This window comes from Aspergillus fischeri, genomic scaffold (assembly GCF_000149645.3).
Source record: "Aspergillus fischeri NRRL 181 1099437636249 genomic scaffold, whole genome shotgun sequence".
NCBI classification, from domain to species: domain Eukaryota; kingdom Fungi; phylum Ascomycota; class Eurotiomycetes; order Eurotiales; family Aspergillaceae; genus Aspergillus; species Aspergillus fischeri.
Genome location: NW_001509770.1, coordinates 2,567,176 through 2,580,835, shown reverse-complemented (window position 1 = coordinate 2,580,835; position 13,660 = coordinate 2,567,176). Strand labels below are relative to the sequence as shown.

The following is a 13,660-nucleotide window of genomic DNA, read 5'->3' as shown; positions in this document are numbered from 1 at the left end:
TTAAAAATACAACGATCCCAGAGTCCACTTGTCTGATTGGCCAGTACTCCTCAGATAAATTTCCATTACGCACATGGTATTTTTCTTACGCTGCACTGAGTGTTTTGAAGAGTGTACGTCATTTTCCAGAGTGTTTTGACTTTCTGGGGTGTACTTACCGCCGACTTATCTACACTCCAGATTGACACTGCCAGCATGCCGCGACAATGGGAAACACAAGCAGTTCTCATAAGATCTCTGCTCAGGATAGGTAGGTTTGCCTTTCTCTTGTGTTTCAGCTACTCCTCATCTCTTATTGTGCAATCTGAGCACCCTATCACGGACCGCATGTGACGCCAGCAGCGATCTTATCCCCCGTCTGCTTGCCATGCCCCGAACCGCCTGCAGAATGACTACTAACGAGGAAAATTGCTGGTATTAAGGGCCATTCTGGATCTGAAGAATCAGCGCGATAAGCTTCGTCAGTATCAAAAACGAATCACTGTCCTCACAGACCGCGAGACCGCCATAGCAAAGGAATGTCTTGCGCGAGATGACCGCCGATGTGCCCTGCTGGCTCTTCGTCGCAAGAAATATCAAGAAACACTCCTAAGTAAAACTGATGCGCAGCTGGAGCAGCTGGAGCAGCTGACAAGCCAGGTGGAATTTTCCCTGGTCCAGAAAGATGTTCTCTTTGGCTTGCAACAGGGAACAAAGGTGCTCCAAGCTATCAACAAGGAAATGGGAGGTATCGAAGCTGTCGAGAAGCTGATGGGCGAAACTGAAGAAGCCAGGGCTTACCAAGAGGTAAAGTGACGGCGTCGTGAATTGGATAATCGTTGTGCTAACCGCATGCAATTACAGGAAATTAGCCAGATGCTTGCGGGCCAGTTGTCGAACCAGGATGAGGACGAAGTTGAGAACGAGTTGGAGAGATTACGGCAAGAGACAGAAGCTATCACCTTACCAAAGGTCCCTACCGCCCCTCCAGTTATGGCCGTGGGTGAAGAAGAAGCCGACAAAGAAGAAGTGGAGATTTCGGCCGCCAGGATGAAGACGCGTACTGCAGTTCCTGCTTCCTGATGCATGCATTACATACGCTTCTGCTGATCAAACTATATACATACAGCAGAGACTCAAGCATTTTCGGGCGCTGGTGGTTTTGTCCCTCTTTCGTTGCTCTCTCCTCTGGCGATAGTAACCCAGCCATGAAAGCTTAAAGCTTGCATCGTCCATACTTCCGGTCAAATTGCGTGTACTATACACCAGACGCGAGTTTCATATCATTAGTTTCATTTGAACTCATGTACATAATGGAGTTGAGCCGCGCCAAAAAGCAGCGTGACAGGCATTGAAACTCTTCTACCTTAGCTATCTGTCGTCCAGTACGCCATTTTCCATTCATGGAACTGAATGGTTCATTGACCAGGCATTACTCTCCCTCCCACTCCGCTGACACCCGGAATGGCTACATGATCGCTAGGGTTTGCAGCAGCTTCATAGAGGAAACTGACCGGTTCACGGTTCAGAGCCATAAACTGGCCTTTAAAACCGATATATCCAACTTTGGTCACATCCTCTTCTCCGCCGCTCCAGTTGTCTTCGAAGAACAAGGTGATTGAAGTAGTCGCATTCCAATGAGCGCGATTGAGGGGCAGCTCAAAGACGTCAGACCCAGGAACTGGCTGCGGGATCTCGATTGTTTGCGTGGGTGTCAAATCTGAGGCAGTTGCGAAATCCAGATCATTCCGGTTCTTGAAGAGCTTCAACGTTTTGGGTGCAGACGGTGTGGGTGCGGTGTAGATGAGCAAGGAGTGCAATTTCACTTGTCCAGTGAACCTGTAGTACGATAGATATTCAGTATTACTTTATCCCCACAGCTTTTCTGGCAGGGCTGGCTTCTGTGGCACTGGTGCGTTTTGCGACAATCGAGCATTGATAGGATGAGGGGCAATCAGCGGGGTAAAGCAAAAACGTGAGAATGATCGGAGACTGCCAGCAGAGCTTCAAGTTGAAGGAATAGAGGTCGAGACGTACGGGATGTACATTAAGAGCTGCTCATCCGCATCGCTTTCGAGTTCAGGCTCATCATTCAATCGGTCAGCCCATGTCTTCTGCACAATAGCAGTTCCTGATTTAGGTGTGGCTTCTGCGCTTTGCATCAACAACTATGTTCGCGAACGACCATATAAAAGGCTACCGTAGGCATACCGTTCAATGTGGTAATATCATCGAAGGCGATCTGTGAGTAAAGAAGGGACTGAATAGCAGGGGTGATATCGTTCGAATGATCATGTCCATCCTCTCCATGGCAATGTCCGCCATGGTCATGGTTGTGGTGGTGATGTCCTGACATTTTGTGTCAAAACGAGAGGGGTATCAAAATGTTTCCTATTGTTAGCTTGTATTTGAGATAAGTAAACGATTGTTGAATCCAAAACTTGAGAGTATTGCGTTGACCTTGGGAGAACGGCGGACCTTCTATGATTCCGGGGCATAATAATTCGGAGTTCCCCACGAAATGGGAATCACTGAGATTATCTACCATGCTCTCGCTCCATCCATGCTATGTATAGAGATCATTCATTTACTGGATATCATCATGAGGTATTGGACATTTTCTCTTGCCACACTGCACGAATCGCAATATCACCCTGTCAACAATATGCTCCATCATACACACCGTCTATCACGAAGCCTATGTTTAAACCGGTTGATTGAGACTATATGGCAACGAAGCTCTGCACATGCCTGCTAGCTTGCACTCTTGGGTAAGCAACACCCAGACTCGACGCTCCACAAAGGATGCAATCACTGGACTTTGTAGAAATCCGGCGCATACTCAAGCAGGTAGCTCTTCTCGATCTTGGTGATGTCACGAATGTATGTTTTCTCACCAGTTTGCAGTATCTCATGGAAGATGACCCAATCTGCTTTGCGGTTCTAAATATCAATCAGTCAGTAAATGGGAAAAGTATGGTGACAGAGACTGACAATGGCGAGCACGTACAAACATCAAGGAAGTTGGATGCGCATGTAGAGTAAGCCCTCCGCTGACCGTCTTGAAAGTCCCATCTGGCTGCATTTTTGCAGCATGTGCGAAGTAGCCAGTTGTCAGACATCTTTGAATTTGTTCGGCCGGTCTAGCTAGATCAGCCGTTCCGTGGCGACCAGAGAGAGTCTCATCCACTTGATACCCGAAGCGCTCAAGGTAGCGTTTTAATTGAGCTCTTATGCTAACAGCTCGTTGCATCGACCGATAGTTTAAGAGATTATCCCGACACCATTTGGGGTCTTTCTTTCCTTTCGTAACAAACGCCTGGTACACATTGAGGTAGGTCAAGTGATCCCCTTCTTCAACGGCAAACTTTCTGCGGCTGCTCTCCGCCGACTTCTTATCGCCTTCGTGCTGCACCCATACAGAACCTTGGAGACTGATCATAGCAGCAATGGAAAGGATCTCACTCAAACAGTTGAAGGATCGCGCGCTGAGAAGGACCTTTGCCAACATGGGCTCTAAGGCGAGTTCGGCCATTCGCACCCCCAATGGATTGGTAAGTTTCGCATAGTCATCGACTGCTCCAAGCGAGTATAGAAGCTCAAAGGCACGTATCACCAAATCCGCAGGCGGAGGTGTCAAGAAATCGAATCGTACTATATTGTCAATACCCAGAGCCTTGAGCTGCATGATCACAGGGGCCAGGTTCGAACGTTGGATTTCAGGAACGGTAGCGTCTGGTAATTTTTCATAGGCCTGCTGAGTATACAAACGGAAGCACTTGCCTGGCTTCGTTCTACCAGCGCGACCTGCTCGCTGAACAGCGGCTGCTTTTGATATCGGGACAGCTGTCAATGTCTCTATGCCTGTACTTGGATTATACGCTCTGAGCTTGGCAAATCCGCAATCGACGACATATACTATACCGTTGATAGTGACTGAAGCTTCTGCGATGTTGGTCGACAGGATGACCTTGCGTGTGTTTTCAGGGGCTGGCTCGAAGACGTACATCTGCTGATCTGTTGTGAGGCCAGAATAAAGAGGAAGCGGTAGCAGAGCTGGTGTTTTGGGATGCAGGGTAACAGCACGTTCCGTTATCAATTGAATTGTGGTCTCGATCTCCTCTCGGCCAGTCAGGAAAACCAAAATATCACCGTCCCCTTCTTGCAAATGTACGTCAAATACAGTTTTGACGGCTCGTTCCACATAATCTTCTGCTGGGTTTTCCAGGTACAGAATGTCGACAGGATACATTCGTCCCTCAAGACTAATAATTCTTCCGATGCTTCCTCCCAGTTCGCCGGCTTCTCCATCGCCCTGGAATTCATCCCCGGCGAAGAATTTCAGAAAGTCTTCAGCCTGCAAAGTCGCACTACTGACCACGATTCGGAGGTCGGGGCGTCTCTTCATGATCTTTTTGAGTATTCCAAGAAGAATATCGGTACTCAGTGATCGCTCATGTGCCTCATCGACCATGATTACCGAATATCGAGAAAGGAGAGGATCTACGAGGACCTCTCTGAGCAACATTCCATCAGTCAGGAACTTGATTCTTGTCGAAGCAGATGTCACGTCTTCAAAACGAATCGAATACCCCACTTCTTCGCCTAATTTGCAGCGCATCTCCTCGGCCACTCGAGCTGCGACAGTAGTGGCAGCCACCCGACGCGGCTGTTACCAGCTTAGCAATCACATACTGACGTGCTGTGGGTCATGATGGAGGGGATAGAACAATACCTGAGTGACAGCTATGGCCTTTCCATCTGCACACCATCCCGCTTGATCCAGATACTGTGGCAGCTGCGTTGTTTTTCCGCTGCCAGTTTGTCCAACGACAATCGTGACAGGGTATGTTTCGACAAGATAAAGCAAGCTTTGGCGATGTCTTGCAATTGGTAGTAGTGCAGCTGGCTTGTATAATGCTGGAATGAAGGTGGAAGAGATTTCCAATTCTGAAGCCATTGTTAATGCTGGTCTATTAACCACTTTCAGTTATGTAAATTCAACCGCTCAGAGCCTCGAGGTTTAGAAAGGAAACGCAATTGAGGCATATTGGAAGGGTGATATAGGCCCCCGTTTAGCAGAGTGCTCAAACCATGTATATTCAAGCTCAGAAGGACGTAAGCTGCAGATTTACTGGAAGTTATAGTAAATTGTTTTTTACTTCCTTTTGAAGAGGTACTGCGCCAGATATTTGAGGCTCAGAGATATGGATATAGGTAGATTAGGTAAGGCGGGACCTCTGTATCACGTGCCAAAAACGTCACTGCGGGTCAGAACCCAATCACAAGCGTCCGTTGTCTGGAGCTTTGGATAGGAGGTGGTCTTCCAATAATAACGGCGATGACCCTGGATTACCTTCTGCCTACAGATACCATTCACCCAATACTTTGAATCTCAGTTTGGAAGAGACGCCTCGCGCAACTGACCTTCATACTCTCTGCACAAGTACGCACATTTGACCAACTGAGATCGAAATCATTCCGAGCCAAATGTCGGACGAGGACAAGATGGTAGGCTGTCATGTGCCCTTTGTGACATGATAACAACTAACCTCTCCCAAGACTCCCAGCAAATCGGCAGCTGGCCCTAATAGTCCTAAACCGGAGTCGCCGACTACTGCGCGTCCCTTGGATTTCGATGATGAACCTCAAGAAACCGGTGTTACCACTGCCCCTCCCCAGCAAACTGGTACAGAAGCTGCCCCGCCAAAGCCACCGCGTCCAGTGAGCCCGCGGCAACAGGCAGAGAACACCCTCAAAGAAGCCTTTCCCACCATCGAAGCATCCGTCGTCAGGGCAGTTTTGGTCGCCAGCAACTGGGATGTCGAACGGGCTTTTCATGCTCTCCTTGGTATGTGAAGCCGAACCTGTGCCGGCCTTGCGGTCATTAACAAAACGCTTTCTTAGGCATGACCGACCCCAACGCTCAGCAAGAAGACATAGCGCCTCCAAAGCCTCCTCGTCCGTCTGCAGCGCAGAGGCAATTGGAAGCGGATGAGCTGTATGCCCGTCAACTAGCCGAGCATTACAACCGTCGTGCGCCGCAACCCCGCTGGGACGAGTCTCGACATGACCGGGCTAGAAGAGCAAGCGATCAGTCGGAGGAGCGGGAATATAGTTTTTTTGACGGTATGTGGCGCTACTCGATATCACCAGCTTTGGTTTATTATTAACGCGCTTTGGCGTAGATGATCTTCCTGTAATCCGCGAGAACATTCGCAAGGGATTCCTGGAGACTCAGTCCAAAGTGAACTCTTGGGTCCAGAATCTCAAAAAGCGACTTGACGGTGAAGACGTCGATGAGGGACCATCTAACCAGCGCTATGGTGAAGGCCAAGGTTACAATCGACCAAGAAGGAGTGGTGATATGGGTCGTCGCAGCGGTGACCGCGAACGTTACGATGCTGACCCTCAGTTGTTGAGCGACGACTTCTCTGCGCTGGAACTGAGAGACTCTGAAGGTCTGTCCAGTCCCGTGAAACGTACTCTTCCCGCGACCATCGCTAATTTGACTGCAGCACCTCCACCCCAACCACCAAGGAGGCCACTTGCCAACCCAAATCTGTACAAATCAGCTTCTCCCTCACCCGACAGACGTAAGGTATCTTTCCAAGAGGGTCCGCCATCTGAGATCGGCAATCTCTATGACACGTCCGACCCGGCCAAACTCACGTCCACGGGAGGCAAGCCGAGCAAATGGCAGCCGCTGGCCACAGTGGAGCCATCTCCTGTCGCAGAGAATGATCCGTTCAGCCTGGGAGACAGCGAAGATGAGAGAGATACCAAGGGCAAAGAACAGCATAATGCTGACGAAGCTGATCGTATCAAGAAGGCTACAGCAGAGGCGATGGCCGGTGAACTTGGTTCTACAAAGGATAACGATCAGACACAGACCGCTGGAAAGTCATAGTAAGTGGCCGGCCTTTGACCGCGTATCTTTCGCCAGCAGTTGTTATCTGTTGCGTCTCCTCTTTTGTTCTGTCTTTTTACCACCATTCTTTATTTGTGTTTATATTCGATTCTATGATACCAGGGGTGCCATGACGCAGGCATGGGAAATCGAAGTATTAAAGGCTTACAATTCTGAGTATCAGTCTCAAATACAGGTAGTAGTGGTTATATTTCGTAAAGGGTATCGTCCTGTCCCGACCAGATGGAGAAATGTGATGCAAAATAGACAGAGAAGAAATCAGGAAAGCCAGACCACATTGACGCCACCGGAACCGTGATATGCCGGCTAGCTGAAGGCCGGGTGAAATAGCAAGATGTCTATCTTGCAAACAACGAAGCACTTAAAAGCAATTACTCAGGCATGGCGTGCTTATTCGCAAAGGCCCGCGAGGTTGCCGCAGCTTCCTTCCTAAGATCAGTTATAACAGTCTATATCCAGTCAATGGCACATTAGTCCTAGCCCATCAATCATGTCGAGGCGTGTCTTTCCAAGAAAACGAAAACAGGAATAGAAACGTACCGCCAGGGCGTCAGGATTGACTCCATTTTCGATGAGAGACACGCAGAGAGAGAGCTCTGTTCGGTCCAGATTTGTGTTCTAGGCCAGGTTCATGTCATGCGTCAGTTGACGTCTCAACTCCTGCCATACATCTTTGCCGAAAGAAGTGTACATAGCACAAAGCCATAACAGAGAATGGAGAGGTTGGAAGCACATACCAGGAGGGTTGAGATTTCGTGAAGAATGTCAACGACTTCGCGGGCGGCCTGGCGCTTGTCCTCAGCTTGCGGGGGCATTTCCAATGATGATTGATGCAACAGCCGATGTTTGACTTGTGCAGCAGTTGGGAATCCTATGGCCTTGGTCTTGTAATTGAGAATGTGAACTAAACCGTACCCAATGTACCTAGGTAGTTACCACTCGTGCTGTTTACAAATGTACCTGATTGATCATCCGGTGGGGTCCTGTGCAGCTGGTTATGGATGAATCTGATTGGTTACTTCAGCTATCTCCATGACCTTTTCTTCTGCCTCAGGCTTAAATTCTTTCTCTGGGAGAAAGTTCTTCAGTCTGCTCGTTGCCAAAAGGTACCTTAAGTCCCCATTCTTCAGTGTGGTGTGTTTCCGATTACCTCCTTCATGCCGAATTGGCCAGGAGAGCAGCACCCCTGAAACACTGTGGTCTCCTCGCCTTGCTGTCTCTTACAGCCCTGAATGTAGATCATCTGAGAAACTTTGCAGGATCCACGATGTCAGTCAATTTAACCATATCAGACATTCATGCTTTAGGCAAAGATCAGGCATTTGACATCCTCGCACAAATTGCACGGATCGAGAAGAAGACTTTTCCGGCTAACGAGGCATTCCCCTTTGGAGAGGACCTTTGGAAGAAGAAGCCTAACACCAGGGTCTTGTATGCGGTCAGCACAGCTTCCGGTGTACCGCATCGTTTAGTTGCCTATGCTGTCTATGTTCGGCAGAAAGGAGTAGCTTTACTGCACAAAGTCTGTGTTGTAGAGGCATTTCGTCGGCAGGGCATCGGGATGCAGCTTATGAACTACATTCGGCAACGTCTCCAGAAGGAAGGCTGCCAATACATTCAATTATGGGTGGACAAGGCTAGGGAGCCCGCTCGTTCATTGTACAATCGCAGTGGGTTTGAAGAACGAGAGGAGATTGCCGACTACTACGCGCCAGGTCGTACTGGAATTCGGATGGTCCTTGACCTCGAACGCGGTTGAGACTCCCTTAGATTTCTCAGGCTTCAATCTTTGAACCCCTGGAGCCTGTCTTGACCAAAAGCTCTTCCCTTGAGCTCCCTAAGATTCGAGATAGATGCGACAATGTCTTTTCATTATCTCTCTTATTAGTTCCCACTAGGTGCTCCAAGGGATAATCTTGAGACCTAAGGTTCGCCTTTCCTCCTTCGCTTCTGGGCGGCAGTATCAATTCATACCCCCTTGCAGGACCGCGCATATCACAACGTGATTTTTTAGTTCGTCGCGCGGATCGGAATTTGAACCAATTCTTCGCTTCCATACTTGTGTGACGTCAAAAATGTTCAGGCATGGATTCCTTGAAAGGGTGGCAGTTTCGCGCCGCTCCTTTGTCAGATGGCTGGTCCTTGGGCGGAATCACCGTGAAGAAGGGTGGATAGCCTACGACGTCCTCCCATACTCGTCGCCCTCGTTCGTTTCCTCGTCCGACACTCTTGTCCGAATCCAAGTGTCCGGTGTCTGGATGGTCTGACGGTTAACCCAAGCGAGCCTCCTCCTCTGTGACCCCAGAACAGCATTTGAGGCTTCGACGAGCTATGGCACTTATCGCATTGGTCGTCCTGGCACTGCTGGTCGCGGTCAATGCAAGTCTAGTTTCAAACTACCCGGTAAATGCGCAATTACCACCTGTGGCTCGAGTCTCACGGCCTTTTCACTTCGTCTTCTCACCAGGGACTTTCAGCGGTACAGAAGCGGGAACACAATATTCGCTGCAAAGTGCACCTTCATGGCTACACCTCGACAGTTCAAGCCGGACCTTGTCCGGTACTCCTACAAGTCTAGATATGGGACCGAACAAATTCAAACTCGTGGCCAACAATGGGCCAGACTCTGCAAGCATGGAAGTTACTCTGGTCGTCACAGCAGAGGATGGGCCGAAGCCTGGAAAGCCACTGCTGCCACAACTTGAAGCCATTGGTGCTACATCAGCACCATCAACAATCTTCGTGCACTCCGGGGATTCGTTCGTGATCTCGTTTGATCATGATACTTTCACGAATACTCGCAAGTCGACCTTTTTTTATGGCACATCCCCGGAGAACACCCCTCTGCCATCGTGGGTCCGGTTTGACCCGTCTAATCTCGAGTTCTCCGGTACGACCCCCAACACTGGTCCTCAGACATTTACATTCAATCTTGTCGCCTCGGATGTCGCCGGCTTCAGTGCAGCCACCATGAGTTTTGAGATGACCGTCAGCCCGCACATTTTGTCATTCAATCAGAGCACACAGACTCTGTTCCTCACTAGAGGAAAGCACTTCGATAGCAGTCACTTCCGCGACATTCTAACCCTAGACGGCAGACAACCAGGAAACGGTGAAGTGACTTCTACTGAGGCCCAGGCTCCGAGCTGGTTAACCTTCGACAGATATACTATCTCTTTAAGTGGCACGCCCCCCGCCAATGCCATGAACGAAAATGTCACAATCTCCGTGAGAGATACTTATGGAGATGTCACTCGAATGATTGTCACTCTGCAATATTCACAATTCTTCACAGACAACATCAAAGAGTGCAACGCAGTGATTGGTGATGACTTTGTGCTGGTCTTCAACAGCTTGATCTTGAAGAATGACTCAGTCCAACTCGAAGTGAATCTTGGTCAACAACTGCCCTGGCTGCGGTACAACCCTGATAACAAGACCCTTCATGGACATGTCCCCTCGGATCTTCAACCGGGCAGCTTCCCCATCACGTTGACTGCTCGTGAGGGGACTGCAGAAGACAGCGAACAGATTATCATCCGTGCTGTGCGAGGGGACCGACAAGACGGTAGCGTAGCTAAATCAGCAGACTCGAACAATGGCAGTGGTGGCCACGGAAAGAAAGCCGGCATTATTGCCGTCGCGGTTGTGATTCCTATTGTTTTCGTGATGGTTCTCTTGTCACTCTTCTGCTGTTGGCGCCACAAGCGCAAGGCGAATGCTGCAACGCAAGAAGAAGGGCAATTTCCGACTGAGAAAGATCCGAGACTAACCCCTACGGATCTCCCTCCGTGCCGGCCATACGAAACGATCAAACCCGATGACCCTCCTATCATCTTCAGGAGCCCGTCGCCATCATCATCAAAGCCGCCAAAATTGGAACTGAGGCCTTTGTGGAGCGAAAAATCGCTGGAAGACAGCAGGCAAGCGCACGATTCGGATGACAAGGAAAACTCTCTTTCACATTCGACGATCGAATGGGACTTTGCCCCCTTGACACGCCATAACCCGCAGGAAGAGAAACAAGCAGAGGATATTCCTCCCCAGAATAAACGACTGTCGTTCCAGAGCAGTCCTTCATTACATAGACGAACAACGGCTAATTCCACAAAACGAGAGCCCCTCAAATCTATACAGCCAAGAAGATCACTTAAGAGAAATTCGGCGGCCTCGTCTAGGTCCCGAAGGTATTCCAGGCGCTCGAGCGGCATTTCATCTGTAGCCTCGGGGCTACCGGTAAGGCTGAGCGGCGCAGGTCATGGAGCTGGAGGGTTCGGGCCTCCTGGACATGGAGTGGTTCGCGTATCATGGCAAAACACTCACGCGTCTCTGCAAAGCGATGAGAGCAGCGTTGGAAATCTTGCTCCCCTGTTCCCCCGGCCTCCCCCTCGTGGGAGAAACAGCGTGGAATTCAGGATCCTTGACCATCCAAGACAGCTCACTGTGCGGGCCGTGGAGCCAGAAAGCCCAACTATTTCAGAATCCGATTCACTGGAAGCCTTCGTTCATTACCGGGCGAAGAATAGAAACTCCTCCAACCCCATGTTCTCGGCGCAGTTCGCACGCCGGACGTCCTCTGGTCTCCGCGCCCTGGAGAGAGCTCGAAGTACGGCTAGTCGCGCGGACACAATGTCCAGTTCTGTCTACAACGATGGTCGTCGACAGTCGTACATCCAGGACCGTCCGGGTTCGATGGCGATGTCAGCAATGTCTGCGTCCGTCTATACAGAGGACAACCGCAATTCGGCCTTCTTGCAGTCACTAGGTCTAGAAGCCCCGAGTGTCCGACCTATCGTTCCATTACCCAAAAAGCAAAGCCAATCGAGCCTAGCGCAGAATTATTCCAAGATCATCTCGCCGCTTCCCCGGTTCTTCAGCGAAACAAGCCTGAGTAGCAATCGACGGTTGGAGCCCGGAAACCTGGTCGATACCTCAGACGAGTCCCAGAACGTAAATGAAGATTCTTCTGGGAGTCAACGTCGATGGTACCGGGGGAATCCTTATTTCCAGGGAAATTTTAGCACCCATCGATTTTCCCTACGGAGGAGTCCTTCAACCTCGTCGGTTCCAGTCGACAGTACCGTACGCCGGGTGAGTCTGGTGCGATTCGCTGGCATGGAGAACGGGGGCGACCAGACCATGAATTATGACCAACGATGGAGAAATCGTCAGTCTGTCAGCATTGAGCAACCTGGCGACAGTGTACAAAGGGACGTTGTAAACAGTGTCAGGAGCGACGCTAATTTTGTGTGATCATGTCCGGTCAGAAAATAGACTTCTTGTGGCTGTTTATCCTTTCATCGTCGGAAGTTTCAGTGTTATAGCTGTGCCGTTTTGGGTTTCTTGTCATTACAGGGTGTATTATTGATTCCCAAGGTGGCTGTTCTGTTTAGATACATAGTGGCCGGCCACGGTGTTTGACGTCCTTTAAGAATCTAGTGTCATTTCTAAGGTATTTCCGTCTCCTGGTTTGGTTCATCCTTAGAGATTGGTACCTATATCATGATGGTGTCATCAACACAGCCATACTTGGTAAACTAGTATCAACCACCTGGAAACATGGAAGTCGAGCCATTCTTCACTATGAAACTTGGAAGCTATCTATCTAGTCATAATGTAGATATGTAAGTGATTAATAAATCACTTTATATTAGTTTTTATGCATATCAGGAGATGCCAGATTTACAGTAATGCACACTTCCAATGTCAACTGTTGATGGATCATCCCATGGATGTATGTATTAGCGCAGACACATGACCTTCTTCTGCTTAAGAGACTGTTCTGGACATCAGGCATCAGCAAGGGTCTATCATACAGCATTAAATGTGCAACAATAATGGAACTAGGAGATATACTCCTTCAATAATAGTCAGGAAAGGATCAAACCTTGTATCTCAATCAATTACTCCTGGTTCCTAGGTAAGCGGATCGCTGGATTCAGATATTTCATTCCCTGGCGATTTGCATACGCCACTACTCCGTAGAAGGCTTGGGAATCATCTTTGGGAGAGAGTTGCAAAAGATGATATTGTCAACTTGGAAGTCGTTTATAGGACAAGATAGACCAGATAGAGATACCTACCTACCTGGGATTCTGTCACATATGCAAGGATCCGTAATTATGATTGACAAAGTTGAGTAATCAATAGACCTGTGTACCTCTCTAGCTTCGTTTACTATCTACTCCCCTCAGACAGCATAGAGGAAGATAGCAATGATAATGCCTCAGGTACCTGTGTTTCAGATACCACGGTAGGCACCTTAGTACTGAAAATGTCAATGGAAGCCTAAGGCAAAGCCAGGCCAGTACACCTCGTGACATCGACCAGTTCGAGATTCTTAGTGTGAAGAAGATGAAAAATAAAGGACATTTCTTTCTCTCACATCTCTTCTTTCTAGAGTTTAGACGATAGTCTTTCATCACTATCGTCATTTTCACCATCACCACTATCATCATCGGTGGATCACTACCGCCACTTAAGAGGTGATCCAGCTCCAGGTCTGTAGGTAGGTGCCTAGGTAAGGTAGGCAGTAAATACCACCGCTTACTGTACCTTACTGCCATACTGCCTGTCCTTGCCCTCAGCCCAGTTCTTCGTGCTTTGCCTCTTCCGCCTTTTTTCCCCCCTCCTCCTCCTTCGTCCCCTCAAATCGATCAACGCCGAGCCCTTCCCAATCCCCTTTCAATTCTCCTCCCTTCACTTTTGTGGATGCGTGACTTTTGGCCCGAGAAAAAAAAATTCCTTCTC

The 13,660-nt window shown here is 49.1% G+C and overlaps 7 protein-coding genes across 7 annotated transcripts, besides 2 other annotated features; 4 read left to right on the top strand and 3 right to left on the bottom strand.

The window, feature by feature from the left end:
• Nucleotides 1-206: 206 nt before the first annotated feature.
• On the top strand, nucleotides 207-1,062 carry NFIA_016420 (ESCRT-III subunit protein VPS20; the record flags this gene model as incomplete). Its single annotated transcript, XM_001264842.1, has 3 exons — nucleotides 207-250; nucleotides 423-786; nucleotides 844-1,062. The coding sequence occupies 3 exons, from the start codon at nucleotides 207-209 to the stop codon at nucleotides 1,060-1,062; spliced, it is 627 nt and encodes a 208-aa protein (XP_001264843.1).
• Nucleotides 607-630: a microsatellite.
• A 335-nt stretch (nucleotides 1,063-1,397) lies between the features above and the next one.
• Nucleotides 1,398-2,335, bottom strand: NFIA_016410 (PITH domain-containing protein; the record flags this gene model as incomplete). The annotated part of the gene is made up of 3 exons (XM_001264841.1): nucleotides 1,398-1,818; nucleotides 2,017-2,128; nucleotides 2,191-2,335. 3 exons carry the CDS (start codon nucleotides 2,333-2,335, stop codon nucleotides 1,398-1,400), a joined length of 678 nt encoding a protein of 225 aa, XP_001264842.1.
• A 455-nt stretch (nucleotides 2,336-2,790) lies between these two features.
• On the bottom strand, nucleotides 2,791-4,939 carry NFIA_016400 (putative ATP dependent RNA helicase; the record flags this gene model as incomplete). The annotated part of the gene is made up of 3 exons (XM_001264840.1): nucleotides 2,791-2,922; nucleotides 2,990-4,648; nucleotides 4,715-4,939. 3 exons carry the CDS (start codon nucleotides 4,937-4,939, stop codon nucleotides 2,791-2,793), a joined length of 2,016 nt encoding a protein of 671 aa, XP_001264841.1.
• Nucleotides 4,940-5,469: 530 nt separating this feature from the next.
• On the top strand, nucleotides 5,470-6,889 carry NFIA_016390 (putative CUE domain protein; the record flags this gene model as incomplete). The annotated part of the gene is made up of 4 exons (XM_001264839.1): nucleotides 5,470-5,490; nucleotides 5,542-5,830; nucleotides 5,887-6,108; nucleotides 6,168-6,889. 4 exons carry the CDS (start codon nucleotides 5,470-5,472, stop codon nucleotides 6,887-6,889), a joined length of 1,254 nt encoding a protein of 417 aa, XP_001264840.1.
• Nucleotides 6,890-7,281: 392 nt separating this feature from the next.
• On the bottom strand, nucleotides 7,282-7,725 carry NFIA_016380 (mitotic-spindle organizing protein 1; the record flags this gene model as incomplete). Its single annotated transcript, XM_001264838.1, has 3 exons — nucleotides 7,282-7,359; nucleotides 7,451-7,528; nucleotides 7,648-7,725. The coding sequence occupies 3 exons, from the start codon at nucleotides 7,723-7,725 to the stop codon at nucleotides 7,282-7,284; spliced, it is 234 nt and encodes a 77-aa protein (XP_001264839.1).
• A 452-nt stretch (nucleotides 7,726-8,177) lies between these two features.
• On the top strand, nucleotides 8,178-8,669 carry NFIA_016370 (GNAT family N-acetyltransferase; the record flags this gene model as incomplete). Its single annotated transcript, XM_001264837.1, has 1 exon — nucleotides 8,178-8,669. One exon carries the CDS (start codon nucleotides 8,178-8,180, stop codon nucleotides 8,667-8,669), a length of 492 nt encoding a protein of 163 aa, XP_001264838.1.
• A 572-nt stretch (nucleotides 8,670-9,241) lies between these two features.
• NFIA_016360 (putative transmembrane glycoprotein) lies at nucleotides 9,242-12,163 on the top strand (the record flags this gene model as incomplete). Its single annotated transcript, XM_001264836.1, has 1 exon — nucleotides 9,242-12,163. One exon carries the CDS (start codon nucleotides 9,242-9,244, stop codon nucleotides 12,161-12,163), a length of 2,922 nt encoding a protein of 973 aa, XP_001264837.1.
• Nucleotides 12,164-13,328: 1,165 nt separating this feature from the next.
• Nucleotides 13,329-13,369: a microsatellite.
• Nucleotides 13,370-13,660: the final 291 nt, after the last annotated feature.